The 12,548-nt window shown below is 30.7% G+C and overlaps 2 protein-coding genes across 2 annotated transcripts in view; both read left to right on the top strand.

The window, feature by feature from the left end:
• LOC111626267 overlaps positions 1–3,450 on the top strand; it is a 68,808-nt gene extending 65,358 nt beyond the window's left edge. The window contains exon 3 of the mRNA XM_023369616.1: positions 1–3,450. Within this exon, the coding sequence (XP_023225384.1) occupies positions 1–3,131 (3,131 nt within the window). The 3' untranslated portion in view covers positions 3,132–3,450.
• Positions 3,451–4,834: 1,384 nt separating this feature from the next.
• On the top strand, positions 4,835–9,827 carry LOC111628776. Its single transcript, XM_023372651.1, has one exon. The coding sequence runs from the start codon at positions 4,922–4,924 to the stop codon at positions 9,506–9,508; it is 4,587 nt and encodes a 1,528-aa protein (XP_023228419.1). The 5' UTR covers positions 4,835–4,921; the 3' UTR covers positions 9,509–9,827.
• Positions 9,828–12,548: the final 2,721 nt, after the last annotated feature.

Consider the following 12,548-nt stretch of genomic DNA (forward strand, 5'->3'; position numbering starts at 1 on the left):
CTAATATTCCAACAAGCCTGACTCCTAATATTCCAACAAGCCTGACTCCTAATATTCCAACAAGCCTGACTCCTAATATTCCAACAAGCCTGACTCCTAATATTTCAACAAGTCTGACTCCTAATATTTCAACAAGTCTGACACCTATTATTACATCAAGTTCAACTCCTAATATTTCATCCAGTTTAACACCAAATCTGAGTACAAATCTAACTCCAAATCTGACACCGAATCTCACTCCTAATCTTGATTCATATTGTGAAATTTGTCAAAAAGAATTCTGTAATAAATATTTCCTTAGAAAACATAAGCAAAAAATTCATGGTATAGTTGATTTAAGTCAAAATCCTTCTCCAATAACTAATGATGTTAAAAATGTAACATTTACATCTTCATCAAATTCTCCATCCTTTATTGCCTCTGCAGATAAGTCAGTTAAATCTGTTCAAGATCTGTTAAACGATCATGTTAGAACTGAGAATCATAATGGACAAGAAAACCAAAGAATTCAAATACCAATTTCTCAAGTTGCAAATCGCTTAACTTATTTTCCATTGCCTCCTAGCAGTGATGATAAACAAAATTCTCAAGATTCAAGCACAAATGAAAATAAATCTGCTTTCACTAAAGATAAACTTCGAGAAATGGGAGTGATTAATTTAGAAGCATTTTGTGAAATATGCTGCAAAGAATTTTGTAACAAGTATTTTCTTCGTACTCATAAATTAAATATGCATGGAATTGGAACACCAGAATCTCCAAATAAAAATCAAAATCCACTATCTCAACCTCAGATGCAGCCTCTTCAGCTTACTACAACAGATAAATATGATGCATTGAATAATGATAAAGAAAATGAGTATAGAATTATTGAATCTCAAGGTGAAAATTTAATGACCACTACTGGAACATCAGGAGAACTTTCATGTAATATATGCAATCGACCATTTGCAAGTCCTTATTTGTTAAAAATGCATAAATTTTACACACACAATATTCCATTTAATAAAGAAGAAAATCAATCATACTCTTCGTCTGAAGAACAAGAAAATCATCAAAATAGGAATAATGAACCTCTTCAACCACCACCTTTTCAAGAAAATAATTTAATTCCTGATGATACAGTTAGTCAAGATCTTCAAAAATTACAAAGTATGATAAAAGAGTTAAATGCTTCTACAGTTCTTGAAAGTAATAAAGTATGTTGTAATTTATGCCATCTAGAGTTTGATAACAAATATTTTTTAAGAGCTCATGTAATGAATGAACATGGAGTTTTAACAAATGAAGATGGGAATGTACATTCTGTTAACAGGGAAATAAATCCTACTGGAATAATTTGTTCTGGAAATAGTGAAATACCACGATCTAGTAACTCTACAGCAATCTCAGACATAAATTCTAGAGTTCGTTGTGAAATATGTCAAAAAGAATTTTGTAGTATGTATTTTCTAAAAAGCCACAAATTAAATATTCATGGGATATGTCCAGATAATAATTCAGTTTCAAAACCATTGCTTCCCATGCCTGAAGATCTAAATATAACTAAAAGTGAAGGAAATTCTGTTAATTCATCTACTTCTAAATCACCAATAATAACTGGAAGAAATTACTGTAACATCTGTAATAAAGAACTCTGTAATAAATATTTCATGAAGACCCATATGCTAAAGATGCATGGAATTGATGTCGAAACACAGGCAAATGAAGCAGCACTTAACAGCAGCATAGGTGGAGTTACATGTGATATTTGCCAAAAAGAATTATGCAGTAAATATTTCCTAAAAGTTCATAAACAAAATACTCATGGTATTGCTGAGGAACCATCTGTTACCTGTAAAGAGTCTACAAGTTATTCTAATCAATCAGATAAGGAATCCTTGGCAAAAAGTGAAGAAAGTGATTTCAGTAGTCGTTATTTTAGTTACTATACAGAAGTCTGTCCTATCTGTGATCGTCGTTTTAAAAGTATCAAATGGTTAAAAACTCACATGATAAATGATCATGGTGAAATCATAAAAGAGAAGCTCTGTCTTCAAATAGAAAATTTTAATCCTAGCAGTAATCTTTTTTGTTTTATCTGCAACCAAATATTTGCTGACAAAATTGCCCTTCAGATTCATTTAATCAAAGATCATCATACCACACCCGAAGATTTGGGTATTTTAAATAACTCAGGGACAAAATTACAACCCACTTCCTCGAGTGTAGTAATGCCTGATTTACCAGACATGAATGGAACTTTAACAGCAGCAAATAATTCCCTCCTCAATGATCCTCAATTGCACAATAAGCGGTTAGGTGGGAGTAGTACAAGAATTTACCACTGCTCTTATTGTGTATATTCCACTCGTTGGCTGTCTAATTTGTATGCTCATGAGAAAAGACACACAGGAATCAATATTGAAGGAGAAAAGAAGTTTGTATGTAGAATTTGTTATCGAGCATATCGATATAATCATTCGTTGCAGAGACACATGTTGAGTCACAAATCAGTCGGCCTTTCTTTAAAATCATCACTGTCAACATGTTCACCCCAACAGATACCAAATTCAACACTTTCTTTGCTTTCAAATACCAAAGAAAACATTCCAAATGATATACCAGAAACTCAAGATCAACTGAAAATCAAAAGATATCGTTGCAGTAAATGCAACAAAAAGTTCCTTACTAGAGAGATGTGTCTGACCCACATCCATAGTACACACAAGGGGAGAAGATTAGACATCACTCAACAGAAATTTATTAAATCATTCCGATGCCATGTATGTAATTTTGTAACAAGAGCTTGGAATATTTTAAAAATACATATCAGAAAACATCATCCTCAGGAAGTTAATGATAACGAGGAAATAACTGAACTCCCAACCAATGCCATGTTGGAATATCCTACCTCAGTGGGTACTTCAGCAACTGGAGGTTTACTCTCAACACACCTTCCTATGACTTATGCTATGCCTCAGAATCCTCCTCAGTCGGGCTCGTACATCATGCAACCATTTCTTCTTGCTCAGCCAGAAAAGGATGGAAATTCCAAGGGTAATGCTTTTGTACCCTCGCTAGTCTACCTCCCAGTGTGCCAGAAAGTATTGCAACCTTTAACGGTACCACTTACTTTGACTCCTGCTTGAAAGTAATATTGAATTTGGCATTTTTTATGCACAAAAATATTGTTGGAATATTTAAATGAGCATATATCACAAAAAAAATTATTCCAACAATATACTGTTATAAATTATGAATGGCTGAATCATTACATAGTCAGATACCTTTTTATCATCTGATGTTGAAATGTTGCACTAACTGTTAATAATTAGTTTGTGCAAAAGAAAAGGAATATCAAGTTTTCCAATAATGTCTACCATAATATATATTACTTATATATACCATATATATTTATATATTATATATGTGGAGTTTTAAACTAAAAATTGTTTAGGATCAGTTTAATTTTTTAATCATGTTAGAATTATTTTATACAAAAACAGTAATAATCTAAACAATTATATTAATGCATTTACAGCATTTTTTATACTTTATTTTTTAAAAAAATTTATTATGGGGACATTATTTGAATNGGCCGTTGGCTTTTTGAAAGTACAGCCACTGATTGGTCAGCAGACAATTACGCCACACGGTATGATTTGCATAAGACTATGGCTTGGGAATCACAGATTTGCATAACGTTATGGCTGGTGATGGCTAATTGGTCGGCCGGAATCACGCCACATGACATTTGCATGGTGCTACGGTTCAGTAAGCACTAATTGGTCATCGAGTCCGATATTGACGCTATAAAAAAGGCGACAGTTCGACACACCGGATATACGTAGATACTAGATCAGTACAAAATATTGCCAAGATATATAAACATTTATTATATTATATATGTAAGAATAGTGGTAGAAATAACAATAATATGCCAGTGTTCATAACCGTCTTCAAATTATGGATAGAATGATAATGTTTTAGCATCTGTAACTGTCTTTAGTCCTCTTCATGCCGTCTCCATCTGTCATCTCCCTTCCCATTCTCCCTCGTCTCCTCTGCAATCCCTTGTTTATTTTCTAGACAGTTTAGGTTAGTACCATTTTGACTTGTATTCTTTTATTTTTTTTATTTTGTATGAATGTATTTATTGTGACTTACTAAGATACTATAGTCACATTTAAACTAAATTTAAATTTTTTATATTTCAAAAAACTTCTTTACTCAACTGGATAAACATGAATTACTGCACAACAAAAACCTTCATTTTAACTCTGGTTAATTAAGATCAAAAACACTTGTCAAGTTTATAAATTTAAAATAAATTATTTACTGTAATTATTAAGGTTTTATGTTGTGTAGTGAATTTTTAAAATTATTTTTAGTGGTGCTATTAATTTTACATTAATAAAATAACTTTTATAAATGTATATCTTGATTAATATATTATTGTAATTTAAAATATTTTATTTAAAATTTTAAATAAAAGATAAATCTGTTTAGTAATGACTCATGCATCAGACTGAAATAAACTAAATTCTATTAGATTATTTTAAAAATTTATCATTAAATGATAATTTTGAATGTTACTTTTATTAGTTTATGAAATTATTGAACTATTATATAAAGTTTTTTGACAAGAATATTATCAAGTTAAAAAATATGAGTTAGTTTTAATAAAATTTTCTTAAAGTGAGATTTATGTTTTAGATTTAATTTATTTTGGAATGAATCTCTAGCATATTTATACTTGATGTGAATTACATTGATAAATTATGAATTTCAAAAATGATTTTTATTAACTTATAATTATATCTTCAATTATTATTTTTGTTTCTTAGGTACTATGAAACTTCATCATTTAAAACAGTCCTCATGAATAACATCTAGATCACTAGAAAAAATTTATTTGACTTCCCCTTTTAATTCTGAAATGGAAGTAAATCAAAGAGAAGAGGATGGGAATTACAAAATTACAGAGAGTATTTCACCTTACAAACAAAACAATCTACCTCATAACACATTCCCACTTTTGGAAAGTCAGGAATTATTTGATGAAGCAAATATTAATGAATTCCAAAATAAAAGTACATCTTCCTGTGAAACAGGGTATCTAAACGAACCAAGAGCAAAAAAGAGACGCAAACAGAGCAATCCACTGAGGTATCAGACAACTCTGTTGTCAAATTTTGATGATGATCAGGAAGATTATTTGGTTAACAATAATTCCGAAGATACTGTAACATTAGAAGAAAAATGTAGTGAGAAAGAGCAGTTAGATCATGTGGGTAATTTTCAGTGTCAGCATTGTTTAAGAACATTTTCGACATCAGATATTCTCAGAGTTCATCTTGAAGAAGAACATGTTTCGAAGTTATTGGAAAAACAACTACATAAACAAGCTTTCAATAAATCTGCTTCAATAAATGAACAAGAAAATAATTTTGATCTTGCAAAGGATAATTCTTCTCCTAATGATTGTCCACTACAGTTTTCTAATGAAAAGTGGTTATATGGTAATATTTCTAACAATAATTCTCAGGAAGATAAAAGCACTCCATTTTCATTACCAAATATTCCACCTCTTGTTGCTGTATCTGAAGGAGTAGAAAATCAGTCAAGAAATATCTCACTGCCTTTACCCATGTTTCATAATTCTATGACACCATTATTTTTTCCTGTTTCACCTCACGCCCAAAATTCATCTTTAGCAAATGGAAATTCCAATACAAGCACAGGTCTTCGAATATTTAATCCAGAAGCTTATTGTGAACTGTGTAATAAAGAATTTTGTAACAAATATTTTTTAAAAACTCATAAAGCGAATAAACATGGCATTTATTCTTTGGATTCCATAACCAGTTCATCCTGCTCAAGAGCTTTCAATACTAATGGATCTAAAAATTTGCCTATATCTCAGTTTCTACCAACAGAATTTCCTTCAACAGTACATACTACAAATATGACTGCTGGTTTGACAACCAATTTAACTGCCAACTTGACTTCTAATATTACTACCAGTTTAACATCTAATATTACTACCAGTTTGGCACCTAATATCTCAACAACTTTAACTTCTAATATTCCAACAAGCCTGACTCCTAATATTCCAACAAGCCTGACTCCTAATATTCCAACAAGCCTGACTCCTAATATTCCAACAAGCCTGACTCCTAATATTCCAACAAGCCTGACTCCTAATATTCCAACAAGCCTGACTCCTAATATTCCAACAAGCCTGACTCCTAATATTCCAACAAGCCTGACTCCTAATATTCCAACAAGCCTGACTCCTAATATTCCAACAAGCCTGACTCCTAATATTCCAACAAGCCTGACTCCTAATATTCCAACAAGCCTGACTCCTAATATTCCAACAAGCCTGACTCCTAATATTCCAACAAGCCTGACTCCTAATATTCCAACAAGCCTGACTCCTAATATTCCAACAAGCCTGACTCCTAATATTCCAACAAGCCTGACTCCTAATATTTCAACAAGTCTGACTCCTAATATTTCAACAAGTCTGACACCTATTATTACATCAAGTTCAACTCCTAATATTTCATCCAGTTTAACACCAAATCTGAGTACAAATCTAACTCCAAATCTGACACCGAATCTCACTCCTAATCTTGATTCATATTGTGAAATTTGTCAAAAAGAATTCTGTAATAAATATTTCCTTAGAAAACATAAGCAAAAAATTCATGGTATAGTTGATTTAAGTCAAAATCCTTCTCCAATAACTAATGATGTTAAAAATGTAACATTTACATCTTCATCAAATTCTCCATCCTTTATTGCCTCTGCAGATAAGTCAGTTAAATCTGTTCAAGATCTGTTAAACGATCATGTTAGAACTGAGAATCATAATGGACAAGAAAACCAAAGAATTCAAATACCAATTTCTCAAGTTGCAAATCGCTTAACTTATTTTCCATTGCCTCCTAGCAGTGATGATAAACAAAATTCTCAAGATTCAAGCACAAATGAAAATAAATCTGCTTTCACTAAAGATAAACTTCGAGAAATGGGAGTGATTAATTTAGAAGCATTTTGTGAAATATGCTGCAAAGAATTTTGTAACAAGTATTTTCTTCGTACTCATAAATTAAATATGCATGGAATTGGAACACCAGAATCTCCAAATAAAAATCAAAATCCACTATCTCAACCTCAGATGCAGCCTCTTCAGCTTACTACAACAGATAAATATGATGCATTGAATAATGATAAAGAAAATGAGTATAGAATTATTGAATCTCAAGGTGAAAATTTAATGACCACTACTGGAACATCAGGAGAACTTTCATGTAATATATGCAATCGACCATTTGCAAGTCCTTATTTGTTAAAAATGCATAAATTTTACACACACAATATTCCATTTAATAAAGAAGAAAATCAATCATACTCTTCGTCTGAAGAACAAGAAAATCATCAAAATAGGAATAATGAACCTCTTCAACCACCACCTTTTCAAGAAAATAATTTAATTCCTGATGATACAGTTAGTCAAGATCTTCAAAAATTACAAAGTATGATAAAAGAGTTAAATGCTTCTACAGTTCTTGAAAGTAATAAAGTATGTTGTAATTTATGCCATCTAGAGTTTGATAACAAATATTTTTTAAGAGCTCATGTAATGAATGAACATGGAGTTTTAACAAATGAAGATGGGAATGTACATTCTGTTAACAGGGAAATAAATCCTACTGGAATAATTTGTTCTGGAAATAGTGAAATACCACGATCTAGTAACTCTACAGCAATCTCAGACATAAATTCTAGAGTTCGTTGTGAAATATGTCAAAAAGAATTTTGTAGTATGTATTTTCTAAAAAGCCACAAATTAAATATTCATGGGATATGTCCAGATAATAATTCAGTTTCAAAACCATTGCTTCCCATGCCTGAAGATCTAAATATAACTAAAAGTGAAGGAAATTCTGTTAATTCATCTACTTCTAAATCACCAATAATAACTGGAAGAAATTACTGTAACATCTGTAATAAAGAACTCTGTAATAAATATTTCATGAAGACCCATATGCTAAAGATGCATGGAATTGATGTCGAAACACAGGCAAATGAAGCAGCACTTAACAGCAGCATAGGTGGAGTTACATGTGATATTTGCCAAAAAGAATTATGCAGTAAATATTTCCTAAAAGTTCATAAACAAAATACTCATGGTATTGCTGAGGAACCATCTGTTACCTGTAAAGAGTCTACAAGTTATTCTAATCAATCAGATAAGGAATCCTTGGCAAAAAGTGAAGAAAGTGATTTCAGTAGTCGTTATTTTAGTTACTATACAGAAGTCTGTCCTATCTGTGATCGTCGTTTTAAAAGTATCAAATGGTTAAAAACTCACATGATAAATGATCATGGTGAAATCATAAAAGAGAAGCTCTGTCTTCAAATAGAAAATTTTAATCCTAGCAGTAATCTTTTTTGTTTTATCTGCAACCAAATATTTGCTGACAAAATTGCCCTTCAGATTCATTTAATCAAAGATCATCATACCACACCCGAAGATTTGGGTATTTTAAATAACTCAGGGACAAAATTACAACCCACTTCCTCGAGTGTAGTAATGCCTGATTTACCAGACATGAATGGAACTTTAACAGCAGCAAATAATTCCCTCCTCAATGATCCTCAATTGCACAATAAGCGGTTAGGTGGGAGTAGTACAAGAATTTACCACTGCTCTTATTGTGTATATTCCACTCGTTGGCTGTCTAATTTGTATGCTCATGAGAAAAGACACACAGGAATCAATATTGAAGGAGAAAAGAAGTTTGTATGTAGAATTTGTTATCGAGCATATCGATATAATCATTCGTTGCAGAGACACATGTTGAGTCACAAATCAGTCGGCCTTTCTTTAAAATCATCACTGTCAACATGTTCACCCCAACAGATACCAAATTCAACACTTTCTTTGCTTTCAAATACCAAAGAAAACATTCCAAATGATATACCAGAAACTCAAGATCAACTGAAAATCAAAAGATATCGTTGCAGTAAATGCAACAAAAAGTTCCTTACTAGAGAGATGTGTCTGACCCACATCCATAGTACACACAAGGGGAGAAGATTAGACATCACTCAACAGAAATTTATTAAATCATTCCGATGCCATGTATGTAATTTTGTAACAAGAGCTTGGAATATTTTAAAAATACATATCAGAAAACATCATCCTCAGGAAGTTAATGATAACGAGGAAATAACTGAACTCCCAACCAATGCCATGTTGGAATATCCTACCTCAGTGGGTACTTCAGCAACTGGAGGTTTACTCTCAACACACCTTCCTATGACTTATGCTATGCCTCAGAATCCTCCTCAGTCGGGCTCGTACATCATGCAACCATTTCTTCTTGCTCAGCCAGAAAAGGATGGAAATTCCAAGGGTAATGCTTTTGTACCCTCGCTAGTCTACCTCCCAGTGTGCCAGAAAGTATTGCAACCTTTAACGGTACCACTTACTTTGACTCCTGCTTGAAAGTAATATTGAATTTGGCATTTTTTATGCACAAAAATATTGTTGGAATATTTAAATGAGCATATATCACAAAAAAAATTATTCCAACAATATACTGTTATAAATTATGAATGGCTGAATCATTACATAGTCAGATACCTTTTTATCATCTGATGTTGAAATGTTGCACTAACTGTTAATAATTAGTTTGTGCAAAAGAAAAGGAATATCAAGTTTTCCAATAATGTCTACCATAATATATATTACTTATATATACCATATATATTTATATATTATATATGTGGAGTTTTAAACTAAAAATTGTTTAGGATCAGTTTAATTTTTTAATCATGTTAGAATTATTTTATACAAAAACAGTAATAATCTAAACAATTATATTAATGCATTTACAGCATTTTTTATACTTTATTTTTTAAAAAAATTTATTATGGGGACATTATTTGAATTCAGACAATTAAGTACTTTTCAAATTTACTCAAGCGTTCAAAAAAATATTTTAAAAAATCAGTTATTATTAAATGAAATTTAATAAATTGTTCACTTATGGTCATAAAATCTAATATAATTTGAAAGAAAATTTATTAACATTAAAAAAAATGAATTAAAATTTTTGGATGGTTGATTCAAATTTGAAAAACATTACTTAATTGACTATCAGATAATTCCTTTTTATAAGCACATTTGTTATAATCTTATTTTAAAAAAATAATAATAATAATCTGCATTGAATTGAAATTTTTGAAACAATTTGAATCTTTTAAACTGCAATCTTTATTGACAAGCAATGGTGCATTTTCATATTGTTAGTAATTCATTAGAGATTATATATGTTTCTCACATTAGTGTAATATTAATGCAACAACTGTTGTCACTATGGGAGGTAGAAATTTAGACATTATATTAAATTTAATTGGCATTATGTTGTCCTTTGCATAAAAACGAGGATGTTGAAAAGGTGATAAAAAAATTTTGTATTTTGTCTTCATTAATCCATTTTGTGCCATGAAGACAAATTTGATATGTTGGGACTTCCATCATCTGTCCTCGTTGAACTCAGGGACCTGTTATAGCACAATCAAATTGGAAGTTCCCATTGGTGAGGACAGGAAGATGATTCTCCTTGTTTATTTCTAGGAATAAAAAAAAAATGACTTTTAATGCAATATCTTAGAACAAATATTTAAAAAAAAATGATAAATGGCAGCAACATTTTTAACTGTTCTCACATGGGAGTAAATGTTGATCCGAGCCTCATTTTGTAATTTGTTTCAAATGTTACATATTTGCACCCATAAGGCTTGTCATTCACTAATCAAAAGAACATTTCGAATGTAATTTTGCATTCGGGATGGTCCTATTAATGATCGATTGTATTTCCTTATTCTGCTTATAAATTTATGAAGTTGTTTATCAGCATAGTATAAAAGATATATTTAGAGAGAGATTAGTCATTATTTATTTCTGAAAGGAAGATAGGGAATATGGATCGATTAGTAAAAAAATAAACTGCTGTGTATTTGTCTTTTTGGCATTTTAGCAAGTTTTAGAATCATGGCAATTTAATCGGCAAGTTTGCATTTTTACAACTAAAGTAACCAGGGAAGGATTTTATAGATAGTTACTAAAAATGATTATTTTGCCTTAAATTCTATATATATATATATATGGTGTTTTGCACAACGAGGTCACAGAAGCAAACTTTCAAAATATAAAATATGACAAAAATCAAAATTGATCAAAATGTTTAACCTTGCATCTGTGATGTATTAATAAGTGAGCTCTAATAAGCTCCAAGTAAACTAGTCTTTCTAGTCATTTGTTTTTAATACCTTCTAATTTAGTCAAAAGAACATATTTAAAAAAAGTCCAGTCTTCTGAAGTCATTGAATTGTTAATTCTGGGACCACAGTCGTAATCAAAATGTTCATGTTGTGGTATCCAGATTAGTCGAATAAATGGCAAAAATCAAACCGGGGTCTGTCGTACCCCAAATGCACACGCTGAACGGGTAATGGTTGTACTGCTTGTTAGATGATTCACTGTAGTCAGTGATAACGTTATGTTGCATGCCACTTACAGTGAGATGATGCCTTGCATGTTACCAATATCATTATGATGCCTTTCATGTTGTCTAATATCAATCGTAAAGTTTCTTAATACCCACACACCGGTCGTATTCCGGTATTAAATAATTGAATATCTGCTATATTATCCGGTTCGTTATCGACCTTAGATTAATACGAATCATGAGTTCATGAATTAAAAATCCTTTTTTATATATATACACATACACACACACACACACACATATACATACACACACACACANAACAATGTTAATTTTTAAAAATTTTACAAATGTTAAAAATTTAACAAAATTTGATTAATATACTATATACTATAAGTAAATTCTTATTGTAATCACTTTGGAATTGCCTATACAGATGACATTAAGTGGTATAAATAAATAAGGCTACAATAAGTGGAAATTCTGGTTCTAATGATCCTGATATTATAAAACAAATATGCTAGAAAAATTAAAAAGTATATTACCTGAAGATTTATTAATTATAATTCATCCATTATTTTTTGTTGTTCTGTTCTTTTGAAGTATCATTTTTAACAATAGTTATTGTGTAAGTGAAGCAATAGGTTTAATTAATAATAACATCAAATTGTAAGTACAGGTACCTAGTAGTAGGTGAAAATCAAAGCTAATGGGTAAATGTTGTGTATTAGTGATATATAAGTTTTCTCAAACAATGCTGAAAAACTAAAAAATAAAGTAATTTCTTCTGCTTCTAAAATTGCAAGCTATTGGCACCGTATTGTAAAAATGGAAATTCATACTGCTTTTTCAGATAGCTAAATGTTTTAAGTTTTTTAGGCCAGCTTCATTTATAGAAATTCTTGTAATTGAACATTGAATGTTATACAATAGATCAACAGCTTAAATTCAAATTAATGCATAAAAATAAGTATTAAAATACTATTTAAAACTAACTAATCTAATTAATTTACATTACATTACTTAATCCAA

This window comes from Centruroides sculpturatus, unplaced genomic scaffold (genome assembly GCF_000671375.1).
Source record: "Centruroides sculpturatus isolate CEXI.00-Female unplaced genomic scaffold, Cexi_2.0 scaffold93, whole genome shotgun sequence".
In the NCBI taxonomy this organism is placed as follows: Eukaryota; Metazoa; Arthropoda; class Arachnida; order Scorpiones; family Buthidae; genus Centruroides; species Centruroides sculpturatus.

Coding starts and splice junctions, on each gene's coding strand:
- LOC111628776 (XM_023372651.1), top strand. CDS start 4,922: ATGGAAGTAAATCAAAGAGAAGAGGATGGGAATTACAAAATTACAGAG.